A 20,914-nucleotide genomic window follows, 5' to 3' on the forward strand; every position below is an offset into this window, starting at 1 on the left:
GGGTAAGCCAGGGGGGGGGGCGGCCGAACCTGAGGAGCAAGGGGAGAGGGTCACGGTGGGCCCCTTGGGCCCACTTACTTAAATCTTTAGGCATCAAGGGGGGAGGCCAATTTTTGGGGGGAAAATGGAGGGTGGATGATGGGGGGCAATTTAGGGATGAGGGGGAAGTTGTGAGATTGTATGAAAGGAGCCATTAGGGTTTATTTTGGGGATCATGTGTGAAGAAAGCTCTTTCTCTTTTCCTTCTTGTTTTCTCTAGGGTTTCTTTTGGGAGATTTGGTCCTTCTCGAAGTGGACTAGCTTTGTCTTGTGATTTTTCTTGAAGATTAATGCAAAGCTCTTTTGTTCTTCCTCTCATTCTTCTTGTTTTGGATTAACTTTGATTTGGTGGAGAAATATCATCCTACAAGGAAAATTAGGGCAAACCCTAATTTGTGAAACCTAAGGCGTATCATCATCCTACAAACTTTTCTGTCAAGTTGTTCAATTCTATGTTCCACCACTCTTTGCCTTATAAAGGTCAACCTCAGCTCGTCATCAAATGACAATGCTTTGCTTAGCTCAAATTTGGTTAACAAGCTTCCCGGATCAAAGATCAATGGCGCGGGTTCTCGAAATTTAATGCATACCTATCTATTCATTGCCAAAATAAAAAAAAAAAAATTTAATTAGGTCAAACATAAGACACTCGCTAGAGATTTCATCGTCATGTTACAAAGACTTCAATATATGATTCCAGATTTCTCATAGACGCATGTCCATATTTTTAATTATCCCTCTAAATGATAATAGAGAACTTTCCATTAAAGCCAGTCCATAGTTAGGCGCTAAGTGCTTACTAGCAACAATTTTAATTTCTAGATTGAGAAATCTACCACCCGAAACTTAAATTTGTTAGTGGGGGAATGATGATAAAACATAATGAAGATCTCATAGTTTCATCATCCTGGGTTGTCATAAACCACCATTTACTTAGTCATAGGAGGTAGTCGACCCAACCTGATTGAAAGCTTCTTGTTGACAACCATAGGTTGAGTCGTCAAAAGAGATCTTATAGAAATTGAATGGATGTTTTCCTAAGGGACACATATAAGAAGACATTGGTTAACAAAAGGCTTTATGATCTATCAAGTGCACCCTCTAATTCATTACCCAAGAGATTTTTAACTATTAGGCAACTTGCAAGCTTTGGTCGTGATCATAATTTAATAATATTATTTTGTGGCAAAATCATTTGATCTGCAGGATCTAGTCACAACTATTTATCAGTGGTGTCATTTAGCGCCAAAATTATTGGTTAGATGATGTGCTGCGTCCTTATTATCAAAAGATCATTTAAAAAATGAATTGTATCAATACATTCAATAAAACATTAGCACTTTATGAGATAAGGTTATCCCTGAATTTATCTTGAAAAATCGTTGTGAATGATAGATAGATTTTTTTTATTGAAGTTATAAGGGATAGATTTCACATGCATTATATATATATATATAAGATAGAAATAATTTGTATTGGGATTTGGGGGTATTTTTAAAATAGGGACCCCTCCAATTAATATTTGTTTTTAGCACAACCATCATCAGGATATTTGAATGATTTTACCTTTTTTTACTTTAACATTATTAGCTCTATCCATTTGCTTATAGAGGGTCGAGTCCAAGGGCAAATTTAAAACATTCAAACCATATTTAATTTGGGATATATTTATGATATATTTTTTAATGTGGATCTAATATAAGATGAAGACGAAATCACAACACAAACTTCGCAGGCCATAAACTCTTGAACTTGACAATGATTTGTTACCTTCAACTAAAAATAAAAATAATGCTTAGAAATCTAGAACATTGATAACCATGGGAATAGATGAAAATCATATACCCATTGAAAAATGGATTGTATATACTTGAATAAAATCAATCACATTCAAGCTAATGACAATATTTAGAGAAAGGAAATAAAATGAAATGGAAAAACACATCAAAATCAAGCCTCCCTCGTACAAGGAGATTCTCCTGAGAAATCTTAAGTATTGCACCTGATTAAGGAACAGACTCCTAGAAGTCAAAGGAATATCATATTCAACTCAACCTTTATTCAATAACTTGATTGTGTTCTGTACAAGCCTAAGAAAATTATTAATGATAAAAGATAAACCCTCTCTATTGATCAAAACAACCCATAAAAGTCGGAACCATCAGATATCAAAAGAAGCATAAATCGTGATTGTGATTCACAAAAGACCAGCCACAAAGGCCACAGGGAAATCCCCTCATTTGATCACATTGGAAGGCAGAAAGATGATGCAACTTCCACACTCGATCACAACTGAAAGCAGAAATGAATGCAAGGCCGGCACTAAATTCACAACATAAGGAAAGAAAGAAAAGCAAAGGTGGCAATGAGTCATCAAACAACTCAAGAAGAATCATCAAATGGCTCCAAAATAATCATTGAAAGTAATTAAATAAAATAAGATCGTGAAAACTAGAAACCATAAAAAGATTGAACAGAGATTGGGATCAGAAAAAAAAAGAAATAAGTCATCGAATAGAACAGGCCACAAAAGAGTAGGAAACCGGAAAGATGCACAGCAAAGAATGCATCACTTTTTAGGTCTTGTAACTACTATAAGAGCATTGGCACGTTGACATAAAAACTGAAAGACTTTGGAAAACAGTTAAAATATTCAAGTTAAAGAAGGACTTGAAACACCAGGATGGAGCGAGCCAGGCTCTTTTATCATCAAGACAATATTTTATTTCCTCAATTTTAGAAAGGAATAGTGGAATACAAATTTCTTCACAATTGTAAGAAGTCAATCACAAATCATTAACAGGAATGAATAGAATTCAAAACATAATAAAGCCTGTTTGATATGGGGAGCACTTCTTTTTTAAATAAACTTGTTTACCTAAAAAGTAAGTTTTAACGTACAAAGTTCGTGAAATTACTTCATAGTTTATTTCACAAAATTGCTAAAAAAAAATTCTACCTCAATTTTAGAAAGGAATGCAAATTTCGTCACAATTGTAAGAAATCAATCACAAATCATTAACAGGAATGAATAGAACTCAAAACACAATAAAGCCTGTTTGATATGGGGAGCACTTCTTTTTTAAATAAACTTGTTTACCTATAAAGTAATTTTTAACGTACAAAGTTGGTGAAATTACCTCATAGTTTATTTCACAAAATTGCAAAAAAAAAAAAATCTACCACAATTTTAGAAAGGAATACAAATTTCTTCACAATTGTAAGAAGTCAATCACAAATCATTAACATGAATGAAGAGAACTCAAAACATAATAAAACCTGTTTGATATGGGGAGCACTTCTTTTTTAAATAAACTTGTTTAACTAAAAAGTAATTTTTAACGTACAAAGTTCGTGAAATTACTTCATAGTTTATTTCACAAAATTGCTAAAAAAAAAAAATCTAAACCCCCCCCCCCCCCCCACCAAACAACACACGCACACACACAAGTTGAAAAACCCTCTAAGGCCTCTTCAATTTATGTCTATTACTGAATTAAAAAAAAAATGACAGCATTTTGTTAGGAGAAACAATATTGTTAACAAATAGATCTTAGCATACCTGGATACACAACGTAAGCAAGTGTGTTAAATCCTTTTTCATATTATCCCGAATAATGCCGTATATCTTCTCCACATAAGCTGTAAGTTGCTGCTTGAAGAGTAAAGCAGGGTACTTTGCTTCAACTTGTCGCACCACCAAATCCAGACCATCCACAGAAAGGTTTACAGAAGATGGAGAAGACCGGAAGCCCTTTGCAAAGGAATCAAAAAGTAAAATCAATGGCCATCGTAAGTTTCTAAGAAGTACAGATATGATTATAAGAAGTTAACTTAAGCAAAAAAAAAAGGACTTATACTTGAGTCATCCTCCCAAATAGTGAAGTTGGTGGCGGAGTTTTCCTGCGTGGAGCACTGCCAGCAGCTCTTAAACTCTTTTGCAGCAAAAATAAAAGCGCTGTTGTATTGGATAAGCAATATGCTAGGTGATCATAGCTTTCATCATTCTGCATTAAACACTTCTGTCAGAAGGAATGCAAGTTGCACACATGAATTACATTGAAAAATGTAATACCAAGAATAAAATAGGTATGTACTATGGCTGCAATGATGCAACTCATCTAGAAAGATAAGAATACCAAAAATTATAATCAAATTTCAGAATAGTTATTCTGCACTATTTAGGTAATATCATACCTAATTTTTTCTTAAAATACAGTATGATAATATGATTAGTGAAGTTACAAGTTCAATAAAAAAAAAGGATTCAATAATTAAAGGATTTAAGAGCGTGCTTGCTTATGAATTTGAGAACTATGAAAAGAGCCCGCAAATATAGAAAAGAACAGATTCCATGACTAAGCACAATAATACCATTACCACATATCAGTCATAAGCAATCTAAAGACCACAAAACTCAAGAACATAACCCTAGATAGAGCTAAAAAAATAAAATTGCCTGCATCTAGCGAAAAAAAAAAAAACAAAGGCCAGCCAACATATTCTGATAGAATACAAGATTTTAAACAAAGATCATGAGGATGTGTCAGTTAATTAGGAGGACATTTGGCAAATTATTAGGATCAGAAGTTTCTAATTTGATTTGATATGAGATTTTATATGCATGTTGCATAAAAATCACTCAATACAGAATTATTTTAAGAAGAAAAATAACAACTCCGTGTAAATTGACCAGTGAAATTGCACGTTTTGTGCCATGCCAAAAGAGGCATACGAAATGGCAGAGGCGTTTTTATATGAAATACAAGAGAATGGGGATTTATGAAAGGAGTTGTCAAAGTTTTACTGTTTAAAGACCAAACTCCTTTGTACCATAAACCAGGCCTACATTGTAAATGCCAAATACAGCGGAATTTACTGACAACAGCAGAAAACAGGTGGGGATTGTAAGGAATAAAGCAAAAACTTCTCCATTCTCCTTTCATGTGCCACATTGAAAGTTTTGTTATTGGACATTAAACAGTATCCTCACATTCAAGTTGTTGACACAATGAATAGGGCTGACTCAAGGCTAGAATAATATATACGATCGAATCACGACACTTACACCTTGAATTGAATATATCGAATATTTCATATGAGAAAAGAAGCATGCATTTCAGAATTCCAGAATCTATAGAAAATGCATGACTTATTGCCAAAGGATAATAAATCAAGAAACTCAAGAAAAAAAAAAGGATGAAACCCTGAATTTAGATGCAACCAGATGTCAGTTCTGTAATTAGGTCAGAAGTAAAAAAGCATTATATAGCACATTCTTCAATAAAAAATACAACCTCAATAGCGGTCCCGATAGTCTGGATAAGACGGTCAAAGACACTTGTTTTTTCTGATTCAAAAGACTTCCAATGAAGAAAGCATTTATAAATTGTTAATGCAGCAACAGGTTTCCCATTGCTGAAACCAATATTTTTTACAACACAATTGAAAAGAGCGTCAACACTCTCCTGCAAGACAACAGTTTCCAATTATTAATTTGAAAGAAATAAAAAAAGGATAATTTAGATAGTTTACAACATACATGTTGTCTTTCAGCATTTGGAATCGTTAATTTACTAGAAATTGCATAATCCTTGATTGCTGGGGGTGCAGTCTGTGGTTCCTGCAAAAGACGGGAGCAGAATGATAAAAAGAAAATAGGCAACAAAGTTAAAAAAGAAAAATTAAACGATAATAAAAAAAACCTTGGCCTCTACAGATTTGAACTGGCCATTTTCCAAATCCTGCAGGAAAGAAAAAAATGCATGAGGCACATGAATGGTAATGAAATGAAATGTACCTCTTCATGATGTATTCATACATGTTTCATCGGAGTGGTTGTAATTGCTAAATGTTCAGACATCGGTTTAATAGGAGAATTTAGTAAGGACTGCTGCCGGAGGACTTGGTTCTCTGTTTCCATGTCAGAGAGCTTCTCTTTTAAACTGTAATGATAAAGCAGCTCAGTTGTCAAAATTACAAAAAGAGAGAAGATAACTATCATACTATTGGAAGCGAAATTTCAGAATTTGCAGAGATCCAAGAACCTTTGCATTGAATTGTTCAATTGATGCATCTTTGACTCAGCTTCAAGAGCTTTCTTGAGTCTTTCCTCACTCAATCTACTTGCTTCTTCAAACTTCTGCTCAGTTTCATCAATCTTTTTCTCAAGAGAACTCACCAATGCCTTAAAAATCAAACGAGTAAAAGAAAAGAGAGGCGTTAAGTATGAAAGGAAATAGAGAAAGTGAGAGAGAATAAGAACCTTAACAAGAGAGAAGTTGACAGCAATCTACAGGGTGAAAGAATAAAGTTGATAGACTACGAGAAATGCAAACAAATATTGTATGCATACCTTCAGTTTTTCATTTTCAGCAGTAAGCTTATCCATTAGAGGTGTATCGATGACTGGCACAACTCTTAAGTTAGCTGCTTCCTCTGCAGCCCTTCTAGCACTTTCCTTCTCCTTTACCAGAAGAGCTTTGGTCTCCTTGCACTCCTGCTGCATTTCATGTAAAGCTGACTGCAACTTGGCATTTTCTAGTGATTTTGCGTCCTCCATGTCAACCTAAACAGATGAAGGTTAAGGTCTACATCATAAGCAGCATTCTAAGAGCAATTTTATAAGTATCTAACACTCATAGAAGCCATATCAACCCATGATTCAAAAGGAAGGAAATTGTAATCTGTCACTAGTATAGGCAAACAAGTCATCAGCCACAAACAAAGAAAATATGGAAATGTAGACGGGCAACTCTGAAGCCTGGACAGCTTCATGAAAAATATAAAATAACACACAAAGCTCCATTTTTAGGGGAGAAGAGACTGATTTAGTAAAATTCAAATGTGCTACATAAACAACATCAATAGTTAAATTTTATTTTGCCATGCCTAACAAATCAATATAAACAATGTTAATAGCCAATTACCACAACATAGCTAATGATAATCGCAACATCAGCGTATAATTCAGTTAAAGCCCAAGTAGCAAAAACCATACGATGTCAAAAATCAAAATTAACAGACATTTTAACATTTTGTGTAAAAAGTTAGTTTAACAATTTTTCATGTAATAAAAAAAGCAATTTGATTTGACAACACAAGTAAACATTAGATTGAAAATTATGAAGGTATAGTGCCTTTTGGCCTGGCAACTGTGGCCGTACAGCACTAAGCCAATATGCAAATGACGCCCTACCTATAAAGCACAAACTGACCCATAATTTGATTGTAAAAGGTGCGCAGTAGGGTACTCATAGACTAAACCAAGAGTGTGTGCCACAATTTGACTGTAGACCAAAAAGTTATTGGAACATTTCTAGCACTATTCAATGTGTAAAGTCCAATGTTATTTCCATTTTCTTAAGCCATTTAACAAATTCTCTTAAAACAATTCACACTACAGCATGTGTAAACCTGGCCAACAATACCTAACATCAATCATATATTGCAACACTATCATAATGCAATTTGAGGATATAAAAAAATGACTCAATGATGATTCAAGAATATAAAGACGGTCCCCTTAAAAAATAAAACTATCATCAAACAAAGATAAGTCACTATTTAAGTCATTCATTAAGTCCTTACAAGTAAAAAAAATCATCCTTATTGTGATCAAAACAAGCCACTTAACTTTCATTTTATGCAAAAAAACACCAGCCCTAATCATGTTATCAACAAGCTAATTTTCTACACCCAACATAATATGTTACAAATGTATATTCCTTCAAAACCTCAATCCAGTTAACAGGCATGCCTCCTAATTTCTTTTGAATTCAAATATTTTAAGGATTGAGAAGGTTGAACAAACAATCAAAATTTGCCATTGTATGACAATTTCCTTAGGTTTCAGCTTAAACAGACACATAGTAGAAACAATCCCGCGATTGTTTTGAATAAGACAGTTCAAGTTTGGAAAATTGAATGAAATTATCAAATGAAAGAAATATCCTTAATTTGTACTAAGGTAGCATTCTATTGGTGGTCAATGATATGTTCATATGCATAATTGGATGCATGGGAAGTTATGAGTTGAGGTATTGGTGTGCACGATGCTTACCTAGTCATAATTAAAGAAAGTATTTAGAAGGTGAATGTGGGCTCCAAAAATTCAAGCCCTTATCTCTCGCTAGGACAGTTTTAGGTGTGCTTTGGGTAAAATTTTAAAAAGATAGATTAAATTTAAGATACAACACTATCTAGCATTTTTCCCTTATTTTACAAGGCCCAAAGGCTCAAGCTCCTATTGCTGATTAACCCTCCCAATGGCAAGAGTGAAATTTTGATTAAAGCTAATCGTTAGATATATATACTTAGTGCTACGTGTATAGTAGCAATGATACGACTTAAAATTGTAAATTTTACCACTGTAAACTTAGAGTGAATAGTTGGTGTGTGTGTGTGCCGTGGGGGGGGGGGGGGGGGGGGGGGGGGTTGACTTGATTAGGATATCATTCCAAATTTTCATCAACCTTGTCTACTTAATCAAAAGAGGTAGTCAACCCTATTTGACCAAAGCATCCTTGTCAACAACCATGGGTTGCTTCGTTCAAAGAAATCTTATAAACCTAGGATGGATGTTTGTCTTAAGAGGCAAATTTAAGTCAACCTTAAACTAGCCGAGGGTTTTATGCTCTATCAATGCAACTTATGATTCGTTACTCAAAAGTTTTGAGCAATTGGAGAACTTGCAGGCCCTAGCAGTAACCATAATTTACTGGTGTCATTTTATGACAAAACCACCCAATTAGAGTGTTAGGGTCATGACCTTTTACCTATAATATCATTTGGTGTGCTACGAATAGTAGATACAAAGCTTATCCACTTCTTTGCATGGCAAGTGAGTGTGAGGAGAGAAAATGAGCTAGAGGAGAGAGAAAGCGAGATAGACATAGAGAAAAGGATTGTGAAAGAGAGAGGAAGAGAGATGGAGAGAAATAAAGGAGAGAAAGAGGAGAGATAGAAAGAGAAAGTAGAAAGGTAATGAGGTGAAGAAAGAGAGAGACGGTCAATTGTCTAACAACATGGCAAGTTTCAAGCAGAATTTTAATCAAATCCGTAAGTGCTTGAACTCCTCTTCTCTTTCACTGACACTACTCTTGAAGATGCCTTCTCCCAACGAACTCAAGTGCGACTCCCTTGGTTTTAATCATTGTAAGTCACATCAATGCCTTATTCAAGGAGTTTCTTACATGACTTCTTGGCTTCTTCATTGCATATCCCACTTGTGCCTTCTTCAGAAAGCTCTCTACATGACTTACATCGCTGCTCGTTGTCGAGGGTTTTGGGGTCTCGATCGGAGCACATGGGAGCAAGTAGGGGATATCGAGAGATGGTGGATGCAAGAAAAGGAGAAGAATGACGGGAGGAGAAGGCATTTGATTGAGAGGGTTTTGAGTATGAGCAGGATGGGCGCGAGCAATGTGCGACGAGCCCTCTGGACAAGTCAACATAAATGACAGAGGAAATCGAAATCCTCAATGGGATGGGGAGTCATGCAGAGAATGGGATTTCAATTATATTAAGTTAACGGTGGTGAAGTGCTTACATAGCCATTTGAGAGCTTGAGTTTTACAAAGAGTTAAGCTTGTTTTTGGGTATGTAATCCTTAGTTTAACATCCTAAACAAGGGCTTTCTTCGACCTGAATGGAATACGATTTTTTGTGTACTTGAACTTGGATATGATGAGGCTATCAACATGATATAAGGATCAAAACCTTTGTATCTTGCTACAAACATGATTATACATTACTTAAGAGTATGCTAAGACATGATTTGTCATGAAGATAGGCATTTGTAAACATATTGACATGTACAACATTAACTTCATGACTATGCTTTATATTATGACATAAAATATTTGCATATGTGAACGGAATGTTAAGACAACATAATGAAAAAGATATAATTAATGGCTTATAATTTCAAACTTTGTAATCAAGCAAATGATCCATGCATAGGCAGAAAAGTCAACAGGCCTGTTAAAACCAAAGAAAAGGGGAAAGGAAGATGGATCCTTAAATGGGAGTATAGGAGAATAATTTAATATTTAAAGAGACCAAGATTCAACACTAAAATGATAATATGACAAGTTGGACCCACGAGAAATAAGGTGACAATCCTAACAATAAGCAAACAATCGGTGCACATAAGAACAATGTCACTTGTATAATTGAATCCTGCTAATTCTTAGCGTGAATTATGAAAATATTCATTGTCATGACACATTCATTTTAACCTTCAGTTTTTATTGATTGTTTATTGAATAAGAACCATATATTACCTACTTTGATTTATGTTCATTCCTGCCATATACATCATGATCTTTTCAGTTGTGATACAAGAAATTTGGGACAGGAAGCTCTTCAAATCTATGTAGATTAATTGATGGGAACGGAGAAGACTGATGTTTGTGCTTATGTATGATGTAAACACGAATGTAACTTGATCATAAGACCCTTACCTTTTCATATGAGAATGTTATGTGTAAAGATTAATGCTGATGAATAAGAAAAACATTTTATGAGACTAATTCTTAATTTTTAGTGGATCTGATTATGCACTATCTTGGATGATAAAACTTGTTGAACTGATAATTTGTGTTGATAGGACTAAATTTTTAATTCGATTTCTCTGTCCGAGTAGTATAATCTGCCACAAAATGGGCTTATGCAGGTTGGGTTGTGACTCATATCTTATATATAGTGCAAATGAGAATAAAACTCGAAGATAAAGTCCTTATGTTCTGCATGAGGCCGTTTTTTACCAAACAATGATTTTAATGTATATTAAAGGCCTGATATGAGAATAATTCTTAATTTTTATAACCCCGCTTATGTGCAAAATTGGATGATAAAATATATTGGTTGGACAAAAATTTTAATTCAGCTTCCGTATTCATTCAATTTGCATGAAATGCCGTAATGTGATGGTTATGTAACTCAGGTAAGGGCAACAGCATTACCCCCATTGCAAAGAGTTTGTTTTCATTACTCTAAGCAACTTAATGTTCTAGACCTACTCTCTTAATTGATAACAGTCATCAACTGTTTTAAAAGTGAAGTCAAACCATAACTAAGATGAAAGTTTCATCATTAGAAATTTAGTTGAGAAAATTTGATAACAATACAACCAAAAAAAAACCTTTATGTATACATTAAATCTTGACATGCTTACCCTCATGCGTTTCTCTAATTGCAGCCTCCATGTAAGTTCTTCAACTTGCTTCTCCAGTTTATTTTTGGCAGCCTGCAGAGCACCTGTTTCTCTTGCAGCCTGAATAATATAAATTTAGCAGCTGTAAGGAACTTGGAGTATTGCCTCATATAATCTTTAATATAACTTCAGTCATGAGGGGTTTCAAATTAAAAAAAAAATGCTAAGCGACTAGCAGAAAATCTCTTTGGCAAAATGTTAAAAAATGATCTATCCAGAATCACAATGCTGGGCTAAAACAGGCATGGCAAGAAGGGTAAGGAGAGAGATATTAAATAGGAAAATGAAAAGTAAAATAAAGGAGACTAGTCCTTTCATTAGTAAATTGCTTTTCTGACTTCCACAGCTCTCGTACCCCTCCACATACAACCCCCAATACCACCCCCCTTAGATTGGTTTTGTGCACATGCTTGGGGGGTGATGAAGGGCAATTGCAGGCGCTACCAAAATAACAAATAAGATGATATGCAGGTCACGTAATATTTATATTTGAATAGCAATGATCAAAAGCAACTAAAAGATAGAAATGCTAAGTGAAATCATATTAATCAATTTTAAAAATGTTTCATTAACACATGAAATCATATTAATCAACTTCAGAAATTTTTTCCCACCAATTCCTATAGCTCATTAAATGTGTGGGGTAATTAATTATGTAGCATGATTAAGCTTATCCTAACTATCAGAGGTCAACCCGTCTGAATCTTCATTCCCTATTCATTCATATTGATTATTGCAAGAAGTATTTTCTGAGCGAATCCTTCTCATCAAGTTTTAGCTATTCTACTTTTGACCTATCATTTCTCTTCCTAATCCTTATACATTAATGTCAACTACCATCTTATTAGTATATTTTCTACCATTCATCATACATTCCAACCACTTAAGCATATTTTCATCAACTGATCTTTAATAGGAGCTACTCGTGCCATCTTACTATTATAATATATAATAGGTAAAACTCACATTCATTAATACATTTGCCCATTTTGGCTCACAATTCACATGTTATCATTTTAGTGCAACTTCCCAAGATGGACCATCTGAGGTGTGCTCCAACATTAGCATTCTTAACCTGCGGTTTTGATTGAGACCTCGGGTTGGGGCCATCATTTCTTAATCTTTCCAAATTTACTACAAATTCATCTCAACACTCTTATTTCTAACAAAAATAAAGTGATGTGTGACTTTTATCTAACCCAATGTACATAGCAATAAACTTTTATAGAATTTAACTCTAAGTATCAATGTTATTCCCCTATCATATAGTACTCCTAATGCACTTCTCAATTTTAATCTCCCATTAGTAACCCTACAAGGAATATGATCATTAATATTCTCATATTTTGTACAATAACACAAAGATGGCTTAAACTTATCATAACTTGGCATCACTAGATCTTCCAACTATATTAATTAATAATTAACAATCTCACACTAAAATTAAATATATAAATTTGGCTTTGTACCATCAATCCTCTTTTAAAAATTTTCTTAACTGCCAAATTTGTATTTTGTTGTTTCATCTATGAGAATAATATTATTTGAAAATAGCATTAACTAAAGTATCTCAATATCCTTTTCTGTAAAAACAGTCATAGCTAATAAAATAAGATACAAAGTTAATGTTGATATAATTTTGGATGTGATTAGGAACTCTTTATTCATTCTACAACTACTTTCAATGCTAATCAATCATCTATTTTTTGACATTTCAAACAACCTTTTCACACATATTTTTCTATTATGTGGAAATAAATAATTTTTTGCAATGTTCATCTTTTCAAGATCAAGACCAAATTAATATCCTTGCACTGCTTTATCTACTTCTAAATTAATTTCCTTGACAAAAAATCACATTTGTAAAAGATAATTCTATAATAAAACCAAATTTATTCTCTAATATTGATGATATTTTTCCAGGTCTATTTTTCATAATTTTAATTTATGAGTTAAAGTTTAATGCCCTTATACTTACAATAAAATTGAACACCATTTTGTTCTCAAATACTAGTACCAAAACATTTCTTCTCCAATCATTTAGCTTCCACTCATTCTTTAAAATTTCATTAAAAACATATCTACCGAACTACTCCAAGACTCTATAAGCCTTCAAATGGACCTAAAATGTTCTCTTTATGCATCATATTAATAGTTAACTTCACTTTTTGATTCAAAATATAGAATATTTCATAATTTCATTTATATGCACATGTAAAAGGATGCTTACTCAATAATTTATGAATAATCTTCAAAAAGAATTTTCTATCTTTCCTTAATGTATTTTGTTTTAAACAAAAATCATATTAACTTTGGTTTTAATTATTTTTATTTGATCAAAATCTCATGATTCAAGACATCCCATCTCTTATGATAAATATTTTATATATTTACTCTTCTCTTTCTTACCATAACCTCTCCATAGATCATCAACAAGTAGTAGCTCTTGTTGAGCTTACTAGCCTCTTTATAAACCTTTTAATTGTAACTGTAAGCATCAGTAGTATTTACCTTTGTTCTTTAAAAGAAAATTACTTTTTCTTGCTAATTTGTACCTCCTCATTCCAACATAAAATCTACTTATAAATGCACAATTGTAGCCTTAAAAGAGCATTTCTTGCCAATCTAATTATTTAACGAGTAAAAAAGCATGACACCCATAGGGCGCATACAGTGGAAACATGAGACGCTGGTTAAAATTTAGCAGCACTATAATAATGCAAACGTAACCAAGAGCAGCCATATAATCATGTGAAACAAGATGCCATAATTAAACTTGTCCATGCAAACAACGGCAATATGGTGAGAATGCATGGCAACAGTAATGTTAACAATTCAAAAATGAACTCTTGACCAGTAAGAGTAGAACTCCTAATTTCTGCATTTACGATGCCAGAATGAATTCAGAACTAAGAGTTCATTTTGCTCAATAAAATGTCATTTCTGTAACAGCTTCCTAAAGGAGGAACAGAATTACTAAAACAGCTCACCATTTTCAGATTTTTAAGTTCCTTTCTAGCCATTCTGGCTCTCCAAGCACATTGGGTAGTAATGGCAGCCTTCTTTATCCTTGAATAATGTAACCTTGCTAAATATTGGCGGCAATGGCTCTGAAAATAAAGAATAATTATTTTTAACAAAATAAATCAGATTAGGTAAACTTCATAAAACATTTACGCTATGAAATATAAAATTAGACAATATTCTGCATTTAAACAATACACAAAAAAGAAAATGCTGCAATCGGTATTGCATCACAACATTCGTAGCGATGAATAATGCTATTAGATAATATTCATAGCAAATGCATGGCACAAGAATATATGTATGTCAAGCCAAGTAAAATTCTTTCATATCAATGTCACATAACTTGGTCACCATTCCGTGAAAGCAACTCGTTCCTTAATAAAACGAATGGAAGGCGTACATCAATTTTCCATTGCTAGCACTAATTCATTTACCTGGATTACAATGGCAGCTTTAGTCTGCCGTCTAAATAGAAGTTCTTTACGAGCAGCCATGCCACGTATACCAGCTTGAATGGTAACAGATGCAGATAACAGTCCTTTGTAAGCTTTTCTTGCAACATACTTGTGAAAATTTCTCTGAATCATCAAGGAAGCAGCATCTCTACGCATATTCTCATAAAGCTCCCTTGCAAGATATCCTACAAAAGAATCATTATGAGACATCAACCATGAACCCTTTCATATTGACACGCAAGAACCACAATATCATGAGCATTTTGCTAACTTCCATATCAACTACTATGCATGCCGACATTGATTTGTATTACCTCTGCATGAAGCTTGTAATTGTAAAGTTGCTTTGCGAAGTAAGATGAAACTTCTCCGGGCCAAATATGATCGAGCCTTCCTTTGAATTATGCGGGCAGATCGTCCTAAAACTTCAACCCTTCGACTATCTAATTCAGCCAGCTGACCAGCTCGAAGAAACACTTTTGTCTTCCCAACCTGTATTTAACATGGAAACAACATGCAGATATAGCTGTTACTCATGCAGATGAAATCAAGTTTCATGCCATTTAATAATGATCAGAGCATCATGACTATACGCAACTCAAAATGGAGAAATACCAAAGACATTTATCAATGGCATGAGAAGCTTGAAACTTTTTAAGTTACTACTTAAAATCTCCCCTCCTTTTTTTAAGTTTAATTACCCAAAAAAAATTACCATTCTTATCTTACCCAAAAAACCAACCTACCTTGCCTATTTTTCAATTTCAGATAATAACAGATACTGGAGCAACACATTCACCTTTTCATCACACGGGCACCCACCCTCATAATTTTTCTACCTTCTCAAAATTATTTAGCTGTTGCAAAAATTGGGAAAACTGGCCAACCGAAAAACGAAAAGAAAATAATACTCTAAAAAGAGAGACCTCCAAAATTCCTTCACTGCGTTGCAATTTACAAACTAAGTTCACTCTATTAAATGCACTATAAGCAAAGTAATAACATAAATAATGGAATTAAAAGTTATTATCCCTTAGACCCAACAATTTAGGGTTAAATTTATGAATCCTTATTGAACAATTGTTCTAGTTAAGTGTTGCATTATGTGCTAAACATATTTTGCACAAAACTTTTGAAAACTTCTATCCATTTGATCACTCAATAAAAAGCCACCACTTTCAGGTGGGGCCCTCCTTGATGTATAAATAAAAAGGCTCGGGAATCTTGAGAAACAAATTAAGTTTATTTTAACCAAGTTTCTCACGAACAACATTCTTGATCAATGGGGTTACTTAGCCTCATTTTTTGGGCAAGATTCAATATCTAAGTTTAAAGTTAATTGATGGGAAATAATTGGAGGAAGATAGATTCGACCAGGATCTCACGATTCTATGAACACAAGTATGCACTTGACCCAATTCACCAACTTTTGAGGGTTGTCACAATATCTATAGGATTTGATTAGCAATAATGGATACTCTCCTTTCAGGTATCCCAAGCAGACTGAGGTGGAAATGCATATGTATGTCTAAAATGAGCCTTTTAGATTGATATCAACATGTTTAATGGCAAAGAGTTGGCCGTGCTAGTTTCACTGAATAGTTCACAAGCATAAAGCATGGCGAATTACAGTTCAAAGATGCTTGACTTCACTGACAAGAGCTGAGACATGACATGAAAAAAAGATTTTGAATAGTGAGCTTATTAGCTTAAGAGCAAGCCCAAGTTTAGGTTAGGTTAGGGCTTACATTCAATAGTGGGCCCAAGAATTATTAATTTCTCATGAGCTTGTTTGCTTCATCATAGCCTAAGCTAATGGGTTTTGGGGGTTTACATCCAATTGAAAAACCAATAAGTTTGATTTAATGGGCTTGTTGGCTTTATGTCAGTCCAAATTAATCAAGATGAGATTTACATCCATATGGACAAGAAAGCCCAATGATGGATCATACAACCTTACCATATAGCTAAAATGGACCAATTAAATAGCATAGATTTAATAGGCATTTTGGCTACATATCAGTCCAATAAATTACATTATAGCTTACATGTATTGGAAGGCCAAAAGTGAGAGTTACAACCTTGAGGAAGAAAAACCCAGTAGTAGGTCTTATAATCTAAAAATGAGGTGGCCCAATTAATTGGTTTAATTTTGTTTTGATCTCCAACATAATGAATAGTTAACACGCATCTTAAGATAATTGATTCACTAGGAACCTTGGATTACTTGGTAGAAAGCGAGATCCAAATTGTGTCATTAACATATTTGCCTGATTAACTGGATCGACATCATTTGAATCGAAGCTTTTATTGGTGTTGCTAATTTGGGTTGTGAAAGAAAAAATAGATATTTTAATGATTTTTGCCACATAAAAGGATTTAATGATTTAATGAATAGGCATATTCCTCAATGTGTGCTAGCATGATTATCAAATCTGATGAGGACATCGAAGATCAATGGCTTCGATCTTATTTATTTATATGTTTTTTGTACTATTTTATTTTATATTGTTGTTTTTTCCTTTATACCCTTATGGGTGGTCATGTAGTGTTGTAGCCCGAAGGGCATTTTAGTCTTTTATTTCTTTTCTTTTCATGAGGCCTATTTATAGGCTAGTTGTTTTGTATTCTGGGATGATGAATATTGATATGAAAAAAAATTTCAGCTTTAGTTTTGGATCTCTTTGTGAGTTCTAGAGAGAGTGGCGAAGCCTAGGAGAGGCTCATTCGAAATACCCAACAGCCCCATTTGTGGGAGCTCTTGGTTCCTATCTTCTTCTTCCAATTCTTATCTTCTCCCCTAGCCGCCGGAATCCCCACCTGCAAGCCGCCAGTGTCAGCCCACCGAGCCCCATCCCTTCTGCCGCCGGGCTCCTTGGGCTGCCCAAGCCGCCGGCTTCCTCCAACCCAAACGCCGGCCACCCTTCCCCTCTCTTCCCCCCCTCCACCGAAATCAGCCTAGCCACTACCTCAAGGATCCCCACCCGCCGGCCCTCTTGTTCTTAGTTTGAATTTCAAAATTCAAACGCACCATGATTACTTTCCTAATTTAATGTGCTATTAATATGGAAAGGTTTGTTTTGAATTCAAATACCTTCTTTATTAATCAACGCCGATTAAGGAACTCCCTCATTTAATGAAATCTGGATTAAAATTTCAGATTTGATTAAAACCTTTAGTAATTTCCGTAGGCCCCACATACTAAGCAATTAACTCCCCCTCCCCTCTCCCAACATGGAGTAATTATTTCGTCAGGTTACCGAATGCATCCGGAAACCAATAACAAAACGCCACGTCACTAAAGTGCTCGGTACCGTGCTCGGCACAGCGTGCTCGGTACACTCGGTATGCTCGGTATTGCTCGGTATTTTCACCGTATGTAATAATTTTTCCCCAACATGGCCGGCCACTTAATCTTTCCTCCTCTCTCTTCAATTTTCATTAATTGCTCTCAATTAAGACTCTCTAATTACCTCCCATAATTCCCACCTCCCATTAATCCTTTGATTTGAATTTGAATTCAAATTCAAATCCTTCCCTCCAATTTCACTAAATCTGAGAATTAATTTCAGATTTTTTTTTACGTTTCTCACTCCCAAGTTAATCTCATTAATTCCCCTTACAATTCTCAGCCCTAGCCGCCTCTTCCCAAAACTCTTCTCACGTTTTCCTCCCTTCCCAGAGATTCCTGCTGACTGTCCCCATATTCCAGCCATATTGGCTGGCTGTTCTGCACTGCTGAAGGCCAGAGTTTGCTGCCCAAAGGCTCCCAACACCCTATCAAAGCTGTCCATAACTCTTTCGAACATAGAGAGCTGCTGTCCAAATTTTCTAGGCGTTGTTTGGAGGCTGTCCAGACTATTCCTGCTCATCCCCTTGCTGTCCAGCGAGAGGAAATCCCTGAAATTCCCTCCTCCAGTTTGCTGTCCAAATTCTTGTACAGGTGCCATATGCTATCCTGAGTATTGAAAACTTTAATGCTGCTATCCAGAAGCCTACGAGTTGCTGTCCAGAACTCCCAAGACCCAAAACCTGCGATCCAGAGATTTTGGCTTGCAATCCAGAACATTTCAGCAAAGTATTATGTTGTTTAGTGCACCAGAGAAGGGTCGGCTGCTATCCAACAGCAATTAAGAGGTCCGTCTTGTCTTCCCATTAGGTAAACCCTCCCTCCAAATCTCTTATTTTCCTAGTCCACTTCTCGCTTGTGGTTATTTTTGGATCCATGAAGATCATGTTAATTATCCTCCGCTAAAAACTTAGTAAGCTAGAGAGTGAAGTGAGGGATCTTTGCATTGTGGCTAATCTTATTGTTAATCTAGGGATCTCTTGTTGAAAATCATCCATGTATGCAACATTAGATTAACTTGATTGTTTTCTTATCTTAACTTTTACGTGCGTGATTCGGCCTAACTTGTCTTACCGCTCTTTGTGTTTTATTGCGTCATTTAAATTCACCATTGAGATATAGTTATTTGTTCTAGGAATATTAAGTGTGCAAAATCCTTAAAGTAATTCATCTTTGCATGTACGTTCCACATCAAAATCACTAGCACAAAGATCAATTTTTATGAATCATTCATGGATGCTTAGGCTATTCATAATGCATTCATGTCCCTCAAGCATCCTTTGGAGTGCTTCTGTGCACTGCACACCTTATGAAGCAAGCATAAATACACTATGTTGGCACACTTAATGATACAACACTCCTAAGGCATTTCCATTTTGACTAGAGATGAACCATAGCACTCTTACGTTAGAAACAGTTTCTGGAATTTCATTTTAAGAATTACATAAGATTTCTTTTAAGACTTTTCCCATGCTTACAAGAATTTTTCATTCTTGAGAATGATTCATATATATATAAAGTCCCAAATATAGATAAAAAATACTTTTTTTGGTCATAGGACTAATTTTCCATTTAATGAAATATATTTGTAATTTATTTGTGGATATTTTATGATATCTTACACAACCATAACTAATTTTGAAAGTTTAACTAACATTAAAATTGATCTAAGGTAATTCTCTAACTTAGGAGTTTCTAAGGACTGTAATGTAAGATTGTTTTAGAGGTTTGTCATGCAATTCTATAAAACCGCAAAAGGATAGTATCATAAAACGGATGTTCTTTTTATCTTGTTTCGATTTGAAAGAAGACTAAGAATCCATTTGGGTAAAATCTAGTCGATCCGCCATTCACCATTGCTATAGGCAAAGACAAAATCTATAACTATGATGTACCGACACATCATAATAATGAAACGTGTCATGCCAGAATATGTATACAATCTGAACTTGCCCGACACATTTAGGACACAATTTACAAGTCCAATTAAAAGAAATTTAAAAAATTAATGGGCTCTCATGTCTGACACACATATCTTGAATAATAATTTTTAACTTTAAAAGTATATTACATAAATAACTTAATATAAGCCATATCCTCTTTTTTATTTTAAAATAGATTATTTAAATAACTTTATAGCTATTTAACACTCTTTTTATTATTATATTTGACTGTGGTTTTTAATAATGTTTATTTTATTTTTTTAATAAAAAAAAAATCAATTTTTCAAAGCTAACAATCGATGATATCATGTGACAATTGCTTCTTTAAATGAGTTTAAGGTCTTTTATAAAAGTTAAATCTACTTCAGATTTCATAAGAAATTAAAATAAATTTATTATTATATGAAATCATTTCATATTTATTTAATTTTATCAAGATGAAATAATATAATGATGTGTCCAATCCACGTCCATGTCTTATATCTTCAATAACAAGCATGTGTTGTATGTGTCATATCATGTTTGTACTCCCATATTTGTATAGTTTTGTAATAGCTTAAGTATCAAGAATGGGACTGACTTGTAGTAACATTTCTCTTTTCTTCGCACTCATTATGTTAAACAGTCAGCACCAATTTTTTTTACAAGATAGTTATATAACCTGATTGAAACATATCAATTAATAATATTAATGATGACAAATTCTTTTGTAAAGCATGCTGAGATTTCACTGCTCTAGATGATGAGTTCGAATTATCTAAATGCTTTGAATGATTATTCTGAATTCTAATACCATGGAGCTCGTTGTTTAATATAACATTATGTGAATGGGTAACAAAGATAAGAATGGATCCCTCTGTTTGATATAACATTATATGAATGG

At 34.2% G+C, this 20,914-nt stretch overlaps 1 protein-coding gene across 1 annotated transcript in view; it reads right to left on the bottom strand.

Moving 5' to 3' along the window:
- LOC110115081 (myosin-6) overlaps positions 1-20,914 on the bottom strand; it is a 48,901-nt gene that overhangs the window by 13,597 nt on the left and 14,390 nt on the right. The window contains exons 20-31 of the mRNA XM_020848210.2: positions 15,054-15,231; positions 14,719-14,924; positions 14,248-14,367; positions 11,219-11,317; positions 6,395-6,607; positions 6,087-6,226; positions 5,861-5,984; positions 5,745-5,783; positions 5,582-5,662; positions 5,337-5,507; positions 3,900-4,046; positions 3,602-3,793 (exon numbers count right to left, since the gene is read on the bottom strand). Of these exons, the coding sequence (XP_020703869.1) occupies positions 3,602-3,793; positions 3,900-4,046; positions 5,337-5,507; positions 5,582-5,662; positions 5,745-5,783; positions 5,861-5,984; positions 6,087-6,226; positions 6,395-6,607; positions 11,219-11,317; positions 14,248-14,367; positions 14,719-14,924; positions 15,054-15,231 (1,710 nt within the window). The remainder of the gene's footprint in view (positions 1-3,601; positions 3,794-3,899; positions 4,047-5,336; positions 5,508-5,581; positions 5,663-5,744; positions 5,784-5,860; positions 5,985-6,086; positions 6,227-6,394; positions 6,608-11,218; positions 11,318-14,247; positions 14,368-14,718; positions 14,925-15,053; positions 15,232-20,914) is intronic.

Source organism: Dendrobium catenatum, unplaced genomic scaffold, assembly GCF_001605985.2.
Source record: "Dendrobium catenatum unplaced genomic scaffold, ASM160598v2 fragScaff_scaffold_1338, whole genome shotgun sequence".
In the NCBI taxonomy this organism is placed as follows: Eukaryota; Viridiplantae; Streptophyta; class Magnoliopsida; order Asparagales; family Orchidaceae; genus Dendrobium; species Dendrobium catenatum.